Genomic DNA, 22,635 nt, shown 5'->3' on the forward strand with positions numbered 1-22,635 from the left:
AGCCGATCTACAAGGTGCCAGTAAATGTGTGTGCAGTTCCTCTTTCTGGTGCTGCGCTGGTAGTAGTACGTGTCGAAGTGTTAATCTTGTCGCAGTTGAGTGAAAGCCACAGGAAGGTTCACAGCTTGGCAGAAGAAGTGTAGATTCCTCTGCGCTAACTAAAAAACCCCAGTTTCCGAGACATCAGACGGCTGAAGGCCTGCTAGAACAAAGACTTTTTTTTTTTTTTTTTTTTTTTTTTTTTTGCTGTTGCACCGAGGTAGCAGTGAGAATTGCCATGGATGACGAACACTATGACGAATATCTGGAGGACTTTTTCAACTCATCCAACACCATAGAAGATATCCAACACGTCATCCACAATGAGACGGTGATACTGTGTGAGAAGACCAATGTGATTCGGTTTGGTGCGGCTTTCATCCCTACGTTCTACTACATGAACTTCTTGCTGAGCCTTGTGGGAAATGGTCTGGTTCTGTGCATCATCTACAAGTATGAGAAGCTCAGTACGGTCACGAACATCTTCCTGCTCAACCTGGTCATCTCGGACCTCCTGTTCGCCTCCACCTTGCCCTTCTGGGCTGTCTACCACCGCACCGAGTGGATATTTGGCCCTGTCCTCTGCAAGCTGGTAGGTAGCTTGTACTCAATCGGCTTTTCCAGCTCCATCCTCTTCCTCACCCTCATGACCTTTGACCGCTACCTGGCTGTGGTCCATGCCATCACGGCCGCCCAGAGCCGCCGGAGGATGTACGCCTTCTCCACGTCTTCTGTAGTCTGGTTTCTCAGTCTCCTCGCTAGCCTTAAAGACATGGTCCTGTACAACGTACGGGACAACAAACCGGGTGGCTGGGTGTGTGAAGAGAGTGGCTACACGTACGAGACCATAGTCAAATGGCAGCTGATGGGTTACTACCAGCAGTTCGGGCTGTTCTTCCTGCTTCCACTGGTGATGGTGTTCTACTGCTATGCCCGAATCACCATTCGAATTGTCTCCACACGCATACAGGAGAAGTGCAGGGCTGTCAAGCTCATCTTCTTCATCATCTTCACCTTCTTCATCTGCTGGACGCCCTACAATGTGGTCATCCTCCTCAAGGCGCTTCGCTTGTCCTCCAGAGACAGATCATGTGCCGATGACCTGGACTATGCAGAATATGTCACGCGTAACATCGCGTACTTATACTGCTGCATCAGCCCCGTGTTCTACACCTTTGTGGGGAAGAAGTTCCAGAGCCATTTCCGGAAACTTCTAGCTAAGCACATACCGTGTTTGAAGACCACCATACTGTCATCTCAAAGCAGCAGGACCACATCGTTCAGGAGCCCCAATACTGAGTACTATTAACTGCTGAAACTTCACAATGGGAAGAATTTGGAATTTGGCAAATTTAAACATTTGAATACTGGGCTCTTCTGAACCTCTGAATATTGTGAGGTTCTGACATTATAATATTGGGAGGTTCTTAACTTCTTAATGTTGAGAGCTTCTGAACTACTTAATATTGGAAGGTTCTAAAGTTCTGAATATTGAGAAGTTATGAACTTTGATTATTGGCAGCTTCTGAATGTTTGAATATTGGGAGGTTATGAACTTTTGAATATTGAGAGCTTATGAACTTTTGAATATTGAGAGGTTCTGAACTTCTGAAATTTTTGTATATAGCTCACACACTGATGCTGGCTACAGGGTTTAAGAATGTGAGCATTTTTCAATGTACTGAAATGTTCTCTTTCGGCTCAGGTTTGTCAAGTGTAGTTTGTGTGGTCTGGGCACAGACAATGAGTCTTAAAGTAAAGAATACAGGGAAGTTGGGCAATATGTGTGAAATCCATTTTTTCTGTCTGTGTTCTCATGCTGTTCTTCTGTTGTTAATTGTAGCAGTTCCATAAATGAGGAGTATTTAGCAGTTTATCAACATTTAACATGAACTTGTCTTTGTAGCATTAAATTAACTATTCAGATCTTTAGAAATAAGATGTAAAGAGTTAGATTTTTTTTCTTTTTGTGTTGTTAATGCTTCGAAACTGAAACAACTGATGAATAAAAAAAAAAAAAAAAGGCTGGAATCCGATTGATGTGTCTTTTTCAGTCATGTATAGTGATCTTTGCTTATTTCCATCAGACTGGTAAGATTTTATCTTCATATTTTTTGCTCAATTCAGCTCTGAATAGACTTTGGTCCTGATCAAATAAATGCATCCTGGTATTAACTAAGGAATAAACCAACTGGAGGCATGCTGTTATAGGAAAACAATGAGTGCGATGTGGCCTGTGAAGCGGAGCTACTGTTGCCACATCAACGTTTATTATTTTCCAATAACAGCATGCCTCCAAGTGTTTTATTCCTCTTTTTCCAATTTGCAATACTAATACTAATACTAATTAATACTCTTTTTAATTTCATTAAAGAATATGCACGATTCATTGGTTTATAGTTATGTTTAATGCCATATAATTGTTACCTCGCAGAAAACTTCCCCAATATCCACAATTACAGGTTTTTTTTAATCTACTTATTAACGTCCATAGACGTTTGTGTGTACGTTGTTGCTATAGAAACAATAACATATTACAACAAGTGTATTAAAACAAACTTGCGATTTGAATCACAGCTGTGCGAGTTTCAAAGCTGCTGTTACAGAAAATTAGTCAGCAGGTTCTTAGCAATCAAAACCGAGAATTCATCAGCACTGTGGTGTAAATTTCTATATTTTTCTATGCCTAAATCAATGAATTTTATGGACCGCTGCAGTGTTTGGTGTTATTATTATTATTATTATTATTATTATTATTATTATTATTATTATTATTATTATTATTATTATTTTGGACACATTTGGAGGATGTAGCATCTACCCTGTCACAAATTCTGTGGAATAATCTGTGTTGATAATGCATTAGTGTGATTTTTGATCAGTGTTGGCAAGTTGTCACACAAAACTCCACTTCAGTTAACACCTTCAGACTGTGTGACTTACAGGATACAAGAATAAGAATTTTTTTTTTAAATGCAGAGGCGTGTTAGAGCTTAACCAGCTTTGTAGATTAAAACCACGGAATGGCAAGTTATTTCAAGAAATTGTGATAACGCAATAGACTGATTTAATTGCTTAAAGCAAGTACTACATACTAACTGAGTAGAAACTACTATTGTAGACAGACAAATTAATAAAATTAAAAAATTAATAAAATTAAATATACATGAAAAAAGAGAATTTAGTGAAGAGGTCTTAAGTAGGAATACATTGGGCTAATGTATTTATTTTTTAAATATATTATATTGTTATAAGTGGCAACCTAGGGATAAAAGGAAAACATGTATACACTGATAAGATAAAATGTAAAATAAAAAGGTCAAATCTGAAATAAAAATTAAGCTGTTAATGTGTGTGTGGGGGGCTCTGTGATGTGTATTCCAGCATCTAGCCCAGTTTTCCTGGAATAGACTCTGGATCCATAACCTCCCTGACCAGGATGAGGTGGTTACTGAAAAAAAAAAAAAAAGTATTTCAGTGTATTTTAGTGTCCCACAACATTCACTCAACCCTGTTGCCTGAACACATTCATCCCTGTGAATTATGTGGAAAGACGTTCACCAGGAAGTTGCATCAGCTGAATTTTCTGACGATCATGTGAAGAAGAAAAGTAAATTCTCTCATTCTTTTTTCTTTATTTTTACTGATATTGTGATAATGACTGAAGACATCACTTCTGAAAGTCCAACACTATTACCTAAATTATAGACTGAAAGTAAATTATTCATTCAAAAATGTCATGTAAATCATTAGTACATCTTTATATAATGTCCTTGTGTCATTAGCATGGATGCTAAACCACATTTTTGCATATTTGCTAATTCCATGCTGAAAAACTCAACACTGTTACTTATTTAGCAGCCACTGTCAGCAAAGAGGTCTTGTAAAAATGAGATATTATTGCTGAGATGAGTTTAAATGGATGATACATGTCTATCCATCCATCCATTCTCTGTACCGCTTATCCTACACAGGGCCATGGGGAGCCTGGAGCCTGGAGCCTATCCCAGAGGACTCGGGGCATAAGGAGGGGGACACCCTGGACAGGGTGCCAACCCATTGCAGGGCACAATCATGCACACACACCCATTCACACACTACAGACAATTTGGAAATGCCAGTCAGCCTGTCTTTGGTCTGGAGGTGGAAACCAGAGGAAACCCCTGAAGCACGTGAAGAACATGCAAGCGCTGCGCGCACAAGGCGGAGGCGGGAGTCGAATCCACAACCTGAAGGTGTGAGGCAACACTGTTAACCACTAAGCATCTCACCTAGGTTTCTAGTTCTTAATCCAAGGTAGTTCTAGTTTTTAGCCTGAGGTCTTAAAGGGATAATGAGATATTAGACAGTAGGATATTTTAGGAGTGTAAATAAAAGTAGATGTGTGTTTAAATTATGGGCTTAAATTATACCTATAGATGGCGCTGGTTAGCAGCCTTTTCTTCCACTTAGAGTCTGTTTAGAGTTAAAGAATTGTTTTTATATACTTGAAAATATATTTCAGGTGATAACATATCCATCATAAATAACTAAAATAGCATGTGAATTTTTTTTTTTTTTTACTTTTGTGGTGTAATATTCTAGACTGATATTTTCTATTTCAGAGATAGAGCTACTATTTAGGACAGTTTGGTTACAAGGTTTTGACCATATCCTCATCTAAAATGTCAAATATTAGCAAGTGGATGAGCTTAAACACAGGCTGAACAGCTTTTCTGACCTTAATATGCAGCTTGGACATGTGTTACTGACTGCTTGTGACACCCACCACAGACCTGTTCACGCGCGCACTGGTGGGGTGGTCATCATGGTTGCCAGATTGGTCTCGTTTCAACACTCATTGGTCTGGTTTTCATCCACATCTTGGTGGTAAAATGGCAGATACACTATGGTTTGGCATACCATAGTGTATCTTTGTGATTTTGGATTAGCTAGAAAATGTGTATGCATAATGCCCTGTGATGAGCTAGTGTCCCATTCGGGGTGTGTCCTCATCTCACACCTAGTGTTCCTTGGAATAGGCTCTGAATCCTATACGACCCTGATCAGGATCAAAGATGAATGAACATATTACAGGAAGCTGCTTCACAGCTCCAGGATCCCTGGACTGATTCTGAACCGTGTGTGGCGTTTCAGATATTCTCCCAGTGTCCGTGTGGATCTCCTCTGGGTTCTCTGGTTTCCAGAGAAGATGGATTAGAGTCTCTGAATTGCCAAATTGCCACTAGGTGTGAAAGTGTGTATGCATGGTGCCCTGGAATGGACTGGTGTCCCATTCAGGGTGTGTTCTCATCTCACACCTTGTGTTTTCGAGAAAGCACATCCTAAAGATAAAACAGTGTAATTTGTAAATGCACTGTTCTAGGTAAAAGGGTAAAAAAAAAAGGCATACCACTCCATCGACATGGAAAAGTACAGTTTAGTACCCTTTTGTTCTGAGAGTGTAGAGCTCTATGGCACAAGTTCCCAGCCCTGGTCCTGGAACATCCCCTGTCCTGTACAGTTTAATATTTTCCCTGAGCCTTTCCTGAGTCAGAGTTGAGTGTTATGCAGCAGGCAAACAGTCACATGTGCACGACAAGGGGTAGTCAAGGAACAGGGTTGAGAACCTGTTTAGAAACCTAGAACTGTGGCCTTGAGAAAATTAAAATAACCATGGAAAAACATCTTTTTGGGTGCATTTTGTCCTTGGCGTGGAGGTCTTGTATATATGTTTACATGTACATCAAATTCCGTTTAAGGTCTGTATTCGAGTTGCAGCCATATTCCAAATACGATGTTTTTATGCGTATACACGGTTGCTGTAAGTGTGCCTGAGTTGCCATTCCTAAATACCTAGCTTACAGCTAAGCATCTGTTAGCACCCACAATCCCTTGCGGCCTGAGCATGCGCATATATCTCCTTTCAGTGGATTATCTGAATAAAGTGTTTACATGCAACAAATTTTCAATTAAAACAGCCATATTCCAGGGGATATAGGAATATGGGAGTCAGAATTTGGGGAATCAGAATATCGTCTTAATCCTAATCGGATAATCGGATTGTGGTGTTTACATGACTCAGTACTAGTTAGAATACTGCCAAATTCCGATTAATATCGGAATATTGATGTGCATGTAAACGTAGCCAGCGGCGTAAGAGGAAAAGTCAAAACAGTGCAATCTGGCAACCCGGGTCGTGGCGTGGAGGCGGGCGCAGCGGCGGAGAGAATGACACAAGCATCTGGTACCCAGGAAACAGGGAGAGGAGGATGTAGCATCCCTCCATCAGCGCATTAGCACAGGAGGCTAGCGCGGTGCTGAGCGGCCGCTTTTGTGGGATGTGTGACAGTTTAACGGAGTAACATGGCCTCCAGAGACTGAGGAGCTCTGCTTTCGGAGCATGATTCACCGCCAGGTGATACTGACTCAGGTGAGTGAGCTGAGAGCCGCATAACTCACCTTGGCCACGTCCGAAACCGCACACTTGCGTACTAATTAGTAGGTAAAAAAAAAAAAAAAAAAAAAGCCTATTATAAAGACCTATTATTCCTAGTCGTAATGGATGCGTCCTAAACTAGCCTACATGGCTACTACAGTACTCAGTAGTAGGCTGTGTCAATACACGAAGTGCTTAGGTAGCCTACTATTTTAGCATGCTACATAGTAGGGTAGTATACGGTTTTGGACGGAACCTGTCTTTGTTGAATGCGTTTTTCCGTAATAACGCAAACTGTATGTCCATAACCACGCCCTATCCACTACATAGTGCACTATTTTTTTTACTGGAGGGTATCCAGGGTGCTCATGAAATCCCACAATGCACTGCAGTAGGTTCGTGTCCAAAATGATGCACAGATAGTATGCACAGAATACCCATAATACACCTGTGGGTTTGTATGGAATAGGAAAAAATGCCTCCTAAAGGATTCTTCAGTAGAACCTGAAAACAGAGCATCCTAAAAGGTTCTTCGGTTTGTTCTTCTAGGGAAACCCAACAACAGAGCATCATAAAGTGTTCTTAGGTTTTTTCTTCTAGAGAAACCCAACAACAGAGGATCCTAAAGGGTTCTTCGGTTTGTTCTTGTAGGGGAACCCAACAACAGAGGATCCTAAAGGGTTCTTCGGTTTGTTCTTGTAGGGGAACCCAACAACAGAGGATCCTAAAGGGTTTTTGGTTTGTTCTTCTGGTGGAACCCAACAACAGAGCATCCTGAAGGTTCTTAGGTTTGTTCTTGTAGGGGAACCCAACAACAGAGGATCCTAAAGGGTTCTTCGGTTTGTTCTTGTAGGGGAACCCAACAACAGAGGCTCCTAAAGGGTTTTTGGTTTGTTCTTCTGGTGGAACCCAACAACAGAGCATCCTAAAGGGTTTTTGGTTTGTTCTTCTAGGGGAACTAAATAACGGAGCATCCACATGGGTTCTTTGGCTTGTTCTGTTGTGAGAACCCAACAACAGATGATCCTAAAGCGTTCTTTGGTTTGTTCTTCTAGTGGAACCCAACAACAGACATCCTAAATCGTTCTTACGTTTGTTCTTCTAGGGGAACCCAACAATGGAGCATACTGAAGGGTTCTTTGGTATGTCCTTATGTGGGAACCCAACAATAGAGTGTCCTAAAAGGTTTTTTGGTGTGTTCTGTGAGAACCCAACAACAGAGGATCCTAAATGGTTCTTCAGCTTGTCCCTCTGAGAGAACCCTACAACAGGGCATTCCTAATGCATTCTTTAGCTTGTCCCTTTGTGGGAATCTGACAACAGATTTTTCCTAAAGGGTTCTTTGGTATGTTTTGTCACTCAGGAGGAACCTTACAACAGAGGGTTTTCCCTTTCAAAAAAAGGTTCTAAACAGGAGCTCTGTAGAAAGCTAAAACATTTAGAAAGCTAACCATCTGAAGAACCCTTGAGAACCCGTTTTTCTTAATAGTGTAGGATGCCGTTTTGGACATGGTTTCAAACAATGCTTTGATTTTTTTACCCAGAATTCCCAGTCGGTTACTATAGCTACCACAGATGCATGGCTGATTTCTAGCCTTAAGGTCTCCTGGTCCTCGAGTCGACTGCGCTTTTGTGTGTGTGTGTGTTGCACTTTCTGCTTATCACTGAACCGCTTTAAACATATTTCGCTATTTGTAGTCACAGCTTTGTTTTCCCTGTAATGTTTACTGTATATTCATGTTTCACAGCTTGTATAACCCTGTATACTGATGGACTTGTTGACAGTGTAACCCAGGAGCAGTGAAGCGTGTAATTTGATCTTTTAGTGTTGACCCTGAACTGGTATTGAGCATTATCAGTAATATCATTTGACATCCATATCATGATTTGACGCTGGCTCTAAAATAAATAACAACAAAAAAAAAGTAATAAGGCTGCCATTTGTATTCTCCAGTATTGTAAGGTGCTACACAATGGCTGGGAATTGAGGTATGCTGATGATGATGTCATGCTTGTATTCAGTCATCTGTGAAATCAGGGCCTATCCAGTGAACACAAAGATGTTTAAAAAAAGAAGTGAGAGATCGAGATTCTGTCCAGAGTGACAGTATTTAATACATTATTTGAGTGTAAGATAATGTGCATTTAGGCACCAGATCAAGTCTGATCAAGACTAAATGAATAGCAGGGTGTCTTTAGGAGCCATTTAAAATCAGGCCAGGCCCAGTAATTCACTGTCGTCAAATTGAAGTGTTATGAACTATGAAAAAGAAGAAGGAAAGAAAAGAAAAAAGCAACAAATTACTTTGTCCATTTGGGTCTTTATTTAACTAACCAATTTTTTTAAGGGAATGGTATCATTTGTCTATGCCGTACGTCCACGTCAATTCCATGGTTTTTTTTCTTTAATTCCTTTTTTTTGGCTTAATTTCATCAGAATCGAAGCTGAGGAGAACTGAAGTTTATTCTCAATCCCTATTTCCATTGTTTCAATGAATAATTGTGTGATCTTTATAGTTATCACATCCATAAGGCAAAAATGTCTTAGCCAGATTTTCCTCAGTAGCATACAGAATGTGTAAGGTATAAAACCCGACACGTCATGGTGTTAGAGGAAAATAATCAATAACAAGGTGACGTGATGCACAACAGGGCTGTTCCCGATCCAGAGGTGATTATTTTCCAATAACAGCACGTCCTAAAGTGTTTTATTCCTCTTAAGCCAAAGCACTTTGCTATCAGGTACAGTGTTTACTTTGTCACGTGCTACTTTTTAATCCGTGTGTAGTAACATTTAACATTGTGGAATGTCCATCCTATCACTTACGTTATAGCAGTTATAAACAGTCGTTCCCTCACCAGTTTCTCTTTTTTCTCTCTCTTAAAGGTAGTAAGACAAAAAAAAAAAAAAAGACACAGAGAAACAATGTCCTGAAGACTTTCCTGTGGAGGAAAACCTTACCTCTGACATAAAGCCTTACTTTATCAACAATTATATTTACATCATTTGTTAAGTGAAAACATTAAAAAAAATCTGTTTATTATTAGGCTTCGGTTATGTGCAGCGTTTGTCATACAAATCCCTGCGTTACTACACTACTATAGTTGTTACTATAGAAACCATAATGTAAATATATACGTTAATATAAACCTGCAATTTGCCTTGCAGTGGGAACTACTGTCTAAAGCTGCTGTTATGGAAAATTAATCAACCTTACGACCAATCAGAATCGAGAATTTAGCAATTAACATTTTTAAAACTGAATAATGATGTTTACACAGTTTTATTTGTGTAGTCTCCCAAACATTTTTGGGAAATATAAATAATAATAATCATGATAATAATAATCCTATACATCCATCCATCTATTCTCTGTACTGCTTATCCTACACAGGGTCACAGGGGATAATAATAATAATATAAATGAATAGTTTACATTTGAATATGGATCTGTGTTCTTCCTGAAAGGTCACATGACCATATAAGGGAACTGTCTCATTGATCCCAAGCTTGTTTGGGCAATTAGGGACTTATTAGTCAATATTAGTTAAAATGTCACATCCATAACAGTGTAATAGCCCTGCTGTATTGCCCTACCCCATGATGAAGTATGCATGTGTTTTCTCCAGTCTTGTATGCTATATATAGCAAAAACCAAAGATGGACAAATATCTAGAGGTCATTCCTAATCGTCCGGCTGCACCAGTGTGCCGGTGTTTGTTGACGAGGAGAGTTGCGGCAGCGTGGATTAGCATTGATTCTGCCGTGACCCTGCATGCAGACCAGGCTCCGTGTAGGGCCTTCGGATGCTCTGCGTATTGATCCTGCTCTAATTTCGGCACAGAGGGAGAGAGGGAGGTGACGGGGGAGGGAGAGAGCCTTGTTTGCTGCACTTCCTGCTAAAATAACCACCTGCCTACACACCAACCCAGGATGGAGATCAATATGGGGGATGGAGGAGTAAAGTCGTTACGTAATATGGATTGTATGATTAAATCCGATTTTCTATAGCCACGAATGTTACAGAAAGCATTTCGAATCTCATGCTAAGATCGAAGATCATAACTAAGATATTTATACCACAGTGCTGCTGAATTTTCAAATCTGATTGCTCAGAAGATGTTGAGTCATTTTCACTTTGTTGTTCCATATTACATTTTACATTTTGTAACTGCAGTATTTGTCCGTACTACCTCCGTAAGGTACGTTCATGCGATCATTCATTTTCAGCGGCAAACGACAGAGTGAGAGAGTGAGAGAGCGACAATGAGAAAGAGTCATGGCCAAAATGTAGCCTACAGCACACGATTTACTACAGGATACCGATTTATTTGTCTTTAAAATGTACTTAAATGTAGCGTAATATTTCAATAACGTGAAAAAAGTGTGAAAAATCATTTGCTGTACGTTAGATGCTCTATTAGGAGCACAAGCTAACTGTAGCTACAAACACTCTCCAGAAACACCAATGATCTTTGCTGTTTTCATTCAAGCTTTGTTTTTCTTTGTACTGTCTCTGTACACATTTAATGGGAGGTTGTATATAACACGATAAGATGAGAATACAGTTGTACGTTTCTATTCCTTTTTTCAAGTCCCACAGAACATAGAAACTAAAAGCTGGTAGGAATGAAAGTTGTGAGAGGGGGAATGAAAAAAGTGTTGTACTACGCAAGCCATACAACTGATCTGAGGAATCATACGAGCCAGTCATTTGGATTTGTCGCTTTACTGCATCGTACCTAATTTGCTTGTTGTTTGTCGCGCATGTGGTACAACAACTCTTCATTCCCCCTTTCACATCTTTAGGGCCTACTGGCAATTAGTTCCTACGTTCTGTGTTTTCATTTTATCTGGTTATATACGACCTCTCGTTAAATGTGTATAGAGACATTCTGAAGAAAAATAAAGCTTGGAAGATAATAGCAGAGTGTTTGTAGCTAGTATGTGCTAATAGCTAACACAAAGCCTGGCACGTAACATGTAATTCAAACAGCTAATTTTCAAACTGATTAGTGTGTTTTATATATATAGCAAATATATATATATATATATATATATATATATATATATATATATATATATATATATATATATATACATATATACAATATGGCAACACCATATACCTATATATACATATATATATACATATATATATATATATATATATATATATATATATATATATATATATATACACATATATATATAGGTATATGGTGTTGCCATATTGTCGGGGTGTGTGTGTGTGTATGTAGCTAGTACAGTAGGCTCACACTGCTAACAAAGTTAATACAAATCCTGGCACATAACACACTTCAAACAACCAATTTTCACACTTTTTTCCCTTTATTAAAATGTTAGAATTTATTTTATGCATGAATAAGAATTCATTTTAACGTAGGTTTAGAAGATGGACGTGCCTATGTATTTGGCTAGTGACCCATAAATGTCTTGCAGTGATGTTCTTGAGCAAAGCTGATTGCATTCTTTGCTTTTTATTGCATTATTGACCCTCTAAAAGGTGGTTTACGAATAAACGCTAAGGGAGAGTGGGGTCAGTTGTAACAGGGGACAGTTGTACGACTATCAACAAGCTACAGCTATCAACAAGCTACAGCTACAGTGTAACTATTTTTATTTACGCTACTTTCTAACTCTGCACAGATCAAGTTGAATAAGGAATCCTTGAGAAACTTACTAAAACATTTCTAGCTAAGTGTGAGTTTTCTTACCATTTGATCAAGCTACGTGGGCGGAGCGTCTCGGTTTTCACTTTTAGTGCTAGAATTTGACTTGAGTGCTAGAATTTGATCAGGAAAGCCTGTAGTTTTCAGAACTATATGCAATGTCAAAATTTCACCAGGTGAAGGGTTTTCCCTGGCCGACACACGTTGTAGTAGAGCGTCTGAATTGCACGGCTGAATTAAAGACCGCTAGAGCTGAGAGGAAGTCTGTGAATCCTGAATAGGATTTTGAGCTGCCAGTTGAACGCTCTGGAAAGCTGTTTGATAGAGATTTGGTTGTCGAATACATGAAGAAGTGGCGTGTGTGTGTGTGTGAAGAGCGATGTGTGTCGTGCAGCTGCATTTTATAGGTCAGAGAGAGACACTCAGCCATTCTGTCCACACACACTTTAAATATGCATGGAGTCATGAGTCACACAGAGAGACGCTGACGAGAGCAAGGCGCTGCGATTTTCACTGAAATAAAGACTGTGGGAAAGAAAAGGAGGGCAAGAGAAACAGTGATGGAGAGGTAGAGAGAGAGACAGAGAGAGAGAGTGGATTAGGTGACCTGAGGTTAGTAAACGAGGGCACATGTATTGATGCTCTGCAGCCAGCTTCTAGAGATCTCCGCCTCCACCTCCTGGCTTTGAAATACGTAAAGAACAGGAGTGGAGGAAAGAAAAAGAGGGAGAAAATTAGGGAGAATGTTAGGTAGGAATTCATTGATCTTGGTGTCAGACTGATATTGGCTTGAACTGTTCTGTATTTGACGCACATAATAACCTGTTTTTTGTAAACAGACGATTTGCTTCAGATTTTTCTCACATTTTGAGAAAATAATGGCCAATTAGGCGTCATCAGAGCAATGATTAAAAGCGATAAAAATTAATTAATAAAGTGGGAAAAAAACCAAGTATTGAATAGGATAGGAATAGGATTCTCCACTCTCTGCCTTATTTTCTGATAATTATAACTCATAAATAATTCAGTTAACTTTAATTATATAATACATTTCCAGTCTGGACTTTTTTTTTTTTTTTTTTTTTTTTTAGAAAATATCATATTTCATTGAAATGGTAACACACATACATTGCTTATGTATAAGCTGTGTCTCAAACTCCAACATATTCACCCTGAGAAATATGAAAAGAAATCTAGATAAAAAGCTATTTTCATGAAGCAAAGACTGGTTAAAAATTTAGAATTGAGTTCAGATATAAAATAGGTGTTTTCCCAAAATATATGACAGATGGATTCTGAGCAAAACACTAAAAAACAAATCATTTATTGACCAAAATTGGGTTTTTCTGCCTATAACATAGTTTGTCACCTCAACTTTAAGAATACATAAATATATTTCCTCAAAACAAAGGTAAATGAGTTATTTTTAACTTTCTAAACTCTCCTACGCTCTCTGAAAAGATCATTTTAGGAAAATAAGGTTTCACAAACACAGCTGTTAAAACGTTCAGTCTGCCTAAAGACGTTTTAATTCCTAGCTTGCTAGCGAAGCGTGCTTTTCTCGCGCAGTGAACGTTTTGATACAGCGAAACGGACAAGCATATGTAAACAATATAAATACTACTTTGTATTTGTATTGAATTTGTATGAATGCAGAAAAAAAGAAAGATTGAGATGACAAAACAAAACTCAGTGACTATTTCAGCACTAATGTACTAGTCAACACTGGATCTGTTGAATCAAGAGCAACAGTAAAGCTCCAGTTCTTCAATTGCTGTGATTGATGATTACCTCAGGATGATGAGACTTGAGCAGGGATGTCCAGTGTGCAGTATTTCATTCTAGCCAATCAGGAGCCACACCTGGTTCCACCTGTTTATCAGTTGATCAGGAAGTAGGTGTGTCTTCTGCATGGCCACACTGGAGCTTTGAGCGTAAGATTGGACACCACTTGACTTCAGAGCCTGACTGATATTAGGATATTAGTATAGACCACTTTACTCTTTATATATCCTGAGAAAAAGAGTTCGAATCTTTCCTCAATACCCCACTGATGAACTCCCAGCAGGCCGTGTGCCAGCTCCCCTCACCCTGTGTGTCTATACGAGTAATGAACCCTTGTGACAGGAAACATGGGAGTGTGTTAAGTGAGGCTTAACGCAGTCTGCTCCTGGATGCTGAATGATCATAATTAATTTATCCGGGCCTGGCGTGATTGTGAGGCGCACTCGTAAAGCCTCTATTACCCTTGTACATACAAACCGCCCACAGTTGATTACAGCACGGTACAGCTTAATGTAGGAAATCACTATCTGGAAATGGAAGAGAGGTATAAAAAAGGGTTAATACAGGACATAATGGGTGAAATTTGAACGATTCAGAAGTCACCTTAACGATTACGTGTGTTGGTTTTGGCACACGCTTTTATCCAAAGTGGCGCACGAGTAAACAGAATCACATCCAAGCTAGTGGATTGATGGTGCTTAGTTTCAGTAGTTTGTAGTAAATATATATACATCTTAGTTTAATGTTCTTGTACGTGAACATGTCTCAAGAAATCTGTATTAGCCTATAGAACAGTTTTCATTCTGATTGCATATTAAACCAATTAAATTATATTTGGCATTAAAAGCAACAGTTTGTTAATGCATACTGACTACAGATTCTGTTATTTCTTCCAGAATTTGTGCTAAACTCAAATCACTTATACTCTACATGTTTACAGACAAGTAACAAATTCAAGGAAAACCTATTTATTTGTTTTTCAGGCATAGTTCGGGTCCACTTATCCTCGTAACATGAAGCGTCACTGCAAATCAGTATTGCATTTTTTCTGACCAGTCACCTTTATCCTATAATTCCCTAAACATTTCTATCCTTATTAAGGGAGTGGTCTCTTCCAGGATGACCCCACCCCATCCACAGGGCACGAGGGTTCACTGGAAGGTTTGATGAGGATGAAAATGGTGGAAATCATATGATATGGCCTTCACACTCACCAGATTCCAACCCAGTCGAACACTTATGGGAGATTTTGGAGCGACGGATTAGTTAGCGTTCTCCACCACCATCATCAAAACACCAGCTATATAACCTTTTTTGATATAACCAAAAAAGACAAATATTTAGGGGACAAAAAATGGACCAGATGCGCTAGGCAAGTCTAATATTTTCATTCAAATGTGGCCAAGGGGCTTCTTGTGTACTTTCATAGTAAGAGGCAATTTGACTGGCATGGCAGATGACCAACCACAGACTGTTTCCTGTAGCACGTCAGCATCTCATCAGTACCACTAACTGTTTCAAAGCAACTTTACTTACTTTTAAAGCTGGGATTCCGTCAACATTTCCAGTCCAGTGACTATATCCTACTCTAAAAAGCTCATTGCGTCACCCTGTTCAAATGGTTGTTTTCCTGCTGGAAACTAGTGTACGGAAGTGCGGAGATTAAAGATACAGCATTAAAGATTCTGAAGCTTGTGGCCAGAAAAATAAAATAAAATAAAAGATGATCAGAAACCCACTGGCAGAGCATCTAAGACTAAAAATAGACAAATAATGTTATCTTGTGGGACAAATGAAGTCAGGCCAGACTGGCCCAGTAATGGATCTCTTGTTAGTGGGTGCTCACTAATTTAGCTCTCGTAGTAATGATCTGAAATGCGATTACTCTGAGAGAGAGCGTATGTTAAGTTGATGTTCAAAGTCTGTTGTGTGCAGTGAATTATTGGCAGTCAGAAAAAGTGTACGAATGAAATACAAAACACAAGGTAGCTAGCTAACTGGATTGCTGTTTACAAGTACACTATTATGAAGATTCAGTATTTTTTAAGGAGGCAAGAATTCTGTAAAATCCTCTGAAAATGGAATCAATACAGCGCTGTGAGTACAACATTATTTTTGTTACATTGAAAAGGCTTAAGGTTAACACTTAACCTGTTCTAATTTTATTCATAGCCGTCCTCTGAGTGCTTTTGGTCAAATACAGTATAATAATCAATATTACATCTCTGTAATAAAGCACTTTATGATTATATTTGTGCCTTCCTCACACACAGGCTCTGCTGATCTCAGTCAGATTGTAACCCATGACATGTGTGTGTTTGGCATCCTGCTGGTAGTGTTGCTGACTCTGAGCAGTGTTATGGCCACTGCTATAACCCCCACCTCACCTCATCCTCTGCCTGCTGCTCGCTGCAATGTGTCACCTTCGAAAGCCTCTAGTGTCCCGGCAGTGTGGCGCTGACAAACCGAAGCTGTTGTTCTTCTTTCAGCTGCTCCCACAGTGGATCATTGGGCCACGTATTTGATTTGGCACATATTTGTTTTGGCACACGCCGGATGCCCTTCCTGACGCAGCCCTCCCCAATTTTATCTGGGCTTGGGACTGGCACTGAGAGCGCACTGTTGCATGCGGGTTGGTTCCCTGGCTGGGAATTGAACCCGGGCCACAACGCTGAGAGCGCTGTGGCCTAACTACTAGTCCTCCAGGGAGCGCTGATCAGCTGAAGTAACTGCTTTAAAAAAAAACAACAACACATTTTTAACACTTTTATTTTAAATATTGTATATTTTAGCCATGTGTAATTAACATATACACACTAGTTTTATGTACAAATTGTTTTATAACATATATACAACTCTAATTTTGTTATTTTTTTTCTTTCCACTGTATGCACCAGAATTAAATGAGTTGAAAAATATTTTAAACATTCAAACATTGCCTAACCATTTACTAAAGTTGTTAAACTAGCTAGTTAGGGGCTGTACAAAAACATGAATAGCTAGCTTCAGAAAATAATATATTACATACAACTTGCCGGCTAGCACTACACCAAGTAGCTAAACCAGAAAAATATGAATAAGGCAACTCAAAATGGTGGCTGCATCAAATCCCGCCCCTCCAGTAAAAACAGCCAATCACCTTGTTGGTTAAGGCGTTACCAGAAAACATGTGGCCTATCCGATTCTTACGTGGACGCATTTGCAGATATACAGCTTTGCTTTGTTAATTATGGAGAAACACGCATTCGCTGCAACCTGAAAATTGTTTTTGTCTGTGTTTGTGCGTGTGTGTGTGTGTGTGTATGTACGTGTGAATTTAAGCGAAAGACCATGCCATTTTGACTTTAACAGCCATTTGAAATCCATGTTTTAAAGGTCATTTTGTTGATCTACTTCTGGTGAACAGGTCGCTCTCCATCCAAGTAGATTTGAGCTTGGACTTGCATGGTTGGATGTAGCTGTCAAGATGGCTGCTAAATGCGACTTTACTGACTAAACATGCATAGCTAAACAGCTAGCTAGTTTGGTAGTTAGCTAGCTACTATTAGACTATGAATTAAATAGACATGGGTCACTTTAGGATTGCGGGTAGTGTAGCACTTCTCCAGGACTTGTGGCTTCAGGAACATCATTTAACAGTTCTCATGGAAATTTTAATACATGCTGTTCACTAATTATATTTTTTACTTTCTGAGCCTTCTTAAGCTTATTTTTAGCTAGCTGCTATTTTTTCTCTTCTTCTGTACCTTCTTCTAAAATGAGTGGAAGTTGATCAATATGCAGAATTTTAAATTCAGCCTTGAATGGAATCAAAGGTCTCAGAAATGGTCTCGGAATTTATTACTTATTCATACGGTTATCCATACACATGTACAATGCAACACAATATTGACCAAGGTGAGCTACATAAAGTGTGTCGTGTACACAAATTGGCCCTAAGGCTATAGAGCGACATTCCCATCAGTGCCGGTCAAGGTCTCAGCTTTTTGACATGCATGTGGCATTAACCCTGGCAGGCAGACCCACATGTGTTATTGCACAGGAAGCCAAGAGCATGGAAGGAATTTTTATTTTAATTTTGAAAGGTCAGATGGTATTAACCTGATATGATGATCTCATTAGCCTGATTGTAAAAATTGTATTCGTGTCATTTAGAGTGTGAAGGCTAGCAAAGCAGATTGATTTAGTCCTTTGTGAATGTGAAGAGACATCCTAAATGGTGATTTTGAGTCTTTTAGGATTTCAAGGACCAATTAAAAGCACTTCGAGAATCTTTATCCAAAGAGCATGCTCTCTTTAAGACACTTCCTGAATTTTTTTTTAGAGCACTTCGTAAAGAGGTAGAAGATTGACAAGGACTTGCTTCATGTTGAGTCATCACTGTACACCCCTACGCATACTCATTCTGCAGGCTGCACAATGGAAAGATATGTCTTACTCCTTTTCTTCTTCTCCTTCTTCCTCTCTGCGCCAGACACAAGGACAGGAGGATGGCAAACGCAGCCAAAAATGACTAATAAGATGTGCTAATGTGCGATTGCACTGTGGGAATGCAACCCTGCTACTTAGCGTCTCTTGTCATTCATTGATTTTTCTCTGCGTTAGCATTGCTAGGCGAAATATTCCTTTAAAAAATGTTAATCAAATTGGCAGCACAAGACAAAGAAACTAAGCCACAGAAGGAGAAGAAGACAGTTTACTCAGAGCTTCCAGACGGAGCAGATGAAGACAAGACGAGAAATAGTCTGACATAGCCAAGAGAGCGCTCGAGGCTCAGATTCAGAGCAAGCAGTTTACACCACACAATACAGAGCCATGCAGACAGAAGGGCAGGCTGTGGCACACACACAGAATCTGAAAGCCGCTTCATCAGACAGACGGACAAATAGAGGAAAGAGTAGGACAGCTATTTAAAGGTCTTCAGAAGTGTGTGGATTGAAAGAGTGTGTGTTTTAGTGGATGCTTGATGCAGCATAAATTCTCATAAAGCAGCTTCACAGAAATCTGGATGTAGATTTAGGTCCCTCGTGAGCAAACCAGAGACGGCAATGGCAAGGTAAAAACTCCCTGAGACGATGTGATGAAGAACCCTTGAGAAGAACCAGACTCAAAAAGAGAGAGAGAACAGATTATTAGGAATGCTCTGATGATCATACAGTTGTTCTACAGCGATCGTGTGAGTATACAGAGTATATAGGGTAAACATTTTTTTTATTTCCTGGTACACTTAAATTTATTAGTTGTGAAACCAATTCACCAGAATTAATCGATTTCACTGTGATTTGTACTTGGCAAATAGACTACTACGAGAAAATGTGCCCTAAAACACTTGCTCTCTGCCTGATTAGTGCGTTTTACATTATTTCCAATACGATTCAGTCAGTATCTTTATTGAAGAACAGGCAAGCCTCAGTTCCACAGGGCAAAAAGTGATTAAAGTTCCAGGAGCAGCACATGTAGTAAAGGGGGATATTGAGAAAATTAGAATAATGTGGACCTTTAATAGCCCTATTAGTTTTACATAGTCTCAGGTGGACAATGTGAGAAAAGACAAATCAAAGAAATAGGAAGAGCACAATTAGTATTCCCAAATTGACAAAAATCTCTAAAGCCATTTCTGCAGATGTGAATAAATGGAGTGCTTTGCAGTCATTTCATTTCTATGCCATATTTCTATTGTCAGAATACTTTAGCCCATGCCAGTAGGATCAATTTTTCTCCGTAAAATAGTCCTGGTTCTCTCTTCATAGCTGTCAAACACAAAACAGGTGAACACAATAGGGCAACAAACTAATAACAGGAAAGGGGCTGAAACAGGGTCATACGCAACGCAAAGATGGAAACCAAACACTTGGCTAGCCTTCCGTTTTTTAAAAAAAATTTTCTAACCTTCCTGTTTCAAATCCACTGCTTCCTCCTAGACTATTCTCACTTCCTCTGCTTAATTTCAGTCATTTAGGTCAGGAGTGCTAAATGAATTGTACTAGAGTGTGTGTACCATATACTTCTCTTATCACCTCCTCTATTTCTTCCCTCATTAGAACTTGTACCAGAACCGCTTTCTCGGGCTGGCGGCCATGGCCTCACCGTCTCGCTCGTCCCAGGCCCGGCGCCGGAGCAAAGACCCTATCCGGCACAGCTTCAACCCGGAGCACTTCCCCAGTGTGGACTTCCAGAACGGCGAGCATGAGGAGCTGGCAGCCGCCCTGCCGCGTTCCACCAGCGATACGGACCTGGTGACATCACACTGTCGCTCCACACTGACCGCCAGCACCTCAAACTACGCCATCGGCCAGTCTCCGGACATCACACTCACATGGGACATCAAGGAAGAGGTGGATGCTGGAGACTGGATTGGAATGTATCTCATCGGTGAGTGATGAGAAATCAAAAGGTGTGAAGAAAGCAGCCTGGATCTGGGTGTCTATAAGGAACAGTAAATCTGTTCTCTCTCTCTCTCTCTCTCTCTCTCTCGCTCTCTCTCTCTTTTATAGCTCTGTAATCCCTCAACCTTCTATCACACTGTCTCACTGTTTCTTTGGGCCTGTGTGAGCGACTGAGATTGGATTGAATCCGATACAAACACAAATCCATTAATCATTTGTTGTCACATTTCTAGCCAACACAGACTGCAGCAACTGGCTGTATTATAAATAAAAATGAATTGTTTGCTGAAATACATGTGCTTGGAATTAGGGACCCACGTTATCATTACATCATTTTGTTTCCCTCAGAGATGTATGGTATGTTGATATGGATTCCTTTCTCTTTTTCAGATGAGGTGCTGTCAGAGAACTTTCTGGACTATAAGAACCGCGGAGTGAATGGCTCTCACAAAGGCCAGATCGTGTGGAAGATTGAAGCCAATTCCTACTTTGTTGAGCGTAAGTGAATTGTCTTACACACACACGCACACACAGACACACCCACACACATGCACACAGTATGTATTTTCCAATAGGCCTATTTTTGAGGCAACAGTGTGACATGCAGGCTTGTGTAAGGATGATAAGCGTTTGATCTCGATGCGCTATTACCCAAGCATGAAGACCGCAGGACATTACTATGTTCTACATAGCTGCCATGGTAACAAACACACCATGTCCACTCACACAGCTTGCTCTGAGCAGTCGACTCTGAGTACTGAGTGCTATAATACACTTGAGTATGACTGGCTTTTTTTAACACCTGTCTCACAGCTGGGGTCCACATTTCATTCCATACTCACGCACAGTCCCTCTGTGGCACAGTGCAATACCTCATTAGACGCGCCTTTGTGTACTGAGAGAGGCTCTGAGCAGAAGCGCATGAGGGCCATAGACAGAAATGTTGGTGCTTCTTTATGTACATACTTTATGGACATTTTCAAGTAGAATGAAAAAAGCTGCTGAAATTCATTCATTCAGCCTCAGTAACCATTTATCCTGGTGAAGATCGTGGTAGATCCTAATTTTATCCTAGGGACACTGGGCATGAGGCGGGAATACAACTTGGATGGGACTTCAGTCCGTCACATTGAAATTCATATATGCACATGAATGAACTAAAGTGATAGAATTTCTGAGGGAATTTTTAAATCATATTCAAAATTTTCTGAGCAAACTTTAACTACTAACTGAAAAAACATAACCTATCAGGATTTCTGAGATTATTTTTTAAACCATATTAATGTTTGTCATTTTCTAATGCTACCCAGCTAGCTATCATGAATTTTTAACTTAAGAAATTTTAATAACTTTTAAATGATATTGCAGGCTATCTGGCTTATAAGCATACAGGACATGATTTTTGAGTGCATATATAAGTCATATTTATTAACTTTTACTATAACTGCTAATTCTAACTAGCTGGCTAACTTGTCGGGATTTCTGAGAGTATTTCTAAGTGATATTCCTAAATGTTCATAGCCTTTGCAAGCTAGCAAATAAGCTAACCTCACAGGATATTTGAGAAAAGTTTTTCTTTTAATAATCTCCTCTGCTAATACTGACCACCTAGCTAACATAAGTTAACCTGACAGGATTTCTGAGAGACTTTTCATAATCCTTACTTCTAATGCTAGCTTACATGAGCTAATTAACAGAATCTCGAAAAGGAAGTCATATTCAGAAAAATTTGATCATTTTCTAGCTAGCTGCTTTCAAGTCATTAAAAAATGCTAGTCTTCCAGTGATATAGACTTCTAATGATAGTTAGCTAGCTAACATGACAATTCCTGACAGGATTTCTGAGAGTATGTTCATAATCGTCTAATGCTGGCTAAAATTAGCTAATTAACAGAATCTCTAAAAGGAATTTAAAGTCAAATTAATTTTTTTCAATTTCTAGCTAGCTGCTGGTCAACAAAAGCTGATAGGATTTCTGAGAGGATTTTAAGTCATATTTTTACATGTTTACCATATTCATCGCCACTCTAACTAGCTGTCCAACCTAAGCTACAGTATGTTGACAGGATCTTTATTGGGAATGCTAGCCAACGAGCTAACACCTTGACAAGACTTCTCAATTAATTTTGAAGCCATGTACATAAAGATTGATTGTTAACTCTAGCTAGCTATCTAATACAAACAAACTTGACAAGATTTCTGAGAGGAATTTTAAGTTATATTCATAAATATTCATAATATTTATTGCTAATGCCAGCTAAAATGAGCTAGCTTGACAGGATATCCGGTAAATATTTACCTCTCTAAGTCCTA

At 39.4% G+C, this 22,635-nt stretch overlaps 2 protein-coding genes across 2 annotated transcripts in view; both read left to right on the top strand.

The window, feature by feature from the left end:
* The first annotated feature begins 42 nt into the window (after positions 1-42).
* ccr12a (chemokine (C-C motif) receptor 12a) lies at positions 43-2,087 on the top strand. The gene has a single exon (XM_026946294.3). It carries the CDS (start codon positions 278-280, stop codon positions 1,346-1,348), a length of 1,071 nt encoding a protein of 356 aa, XP_026802095.1. The 5' UTR covers positions 43-277; the 3' UTR covers positions 1,349-2,087.
* Positions 2,088-6,088: 4,001 nt separating this feature from the next.
* Positions 6,089-22,635, top strand: part of hecw1b (HECT, C2 and WW domain containing E3 ubiquitin protein ligase 1b) — a 43,611-nt gene continuing 27,064 nt past the window's right edge. The window contains exons 1-3 of the mRNA XM_026946214.3: positions 6,089-6,451; positions 19,978-20,308; positions 20,713-20,820. Of these exons, the coding sequence (XP_026802015.3) occupies positions 6,422-6,451; positions 19,978-20,308; positions 20,713-20,820 (469 nt within the window). The 5' untranslated portion in view covers positions 6,089-6,421. The remainder of the gene's footprint in view (positions 6,452-19,977; positions 20,309-20,712; positions 20,821-22,635) is intronic.

Source organism: Pangasianodon hypophthalmus, chromosome 21 (assembly GCF_027358585.1).
Source record: "Pangasianodon hypophthalmus isolate fPanHyp1 chromosome 21, fPanHyp1.pri, whole genome shotgun sequence".
In the NCBI taxonomy this organism is placed as follows: Eukaryota; Metazoa; Chordata; class Actinopteri; order Siluriformes; family Pangasiidae; genus Pangasianodon; species Pangasianodon hypophthalmus.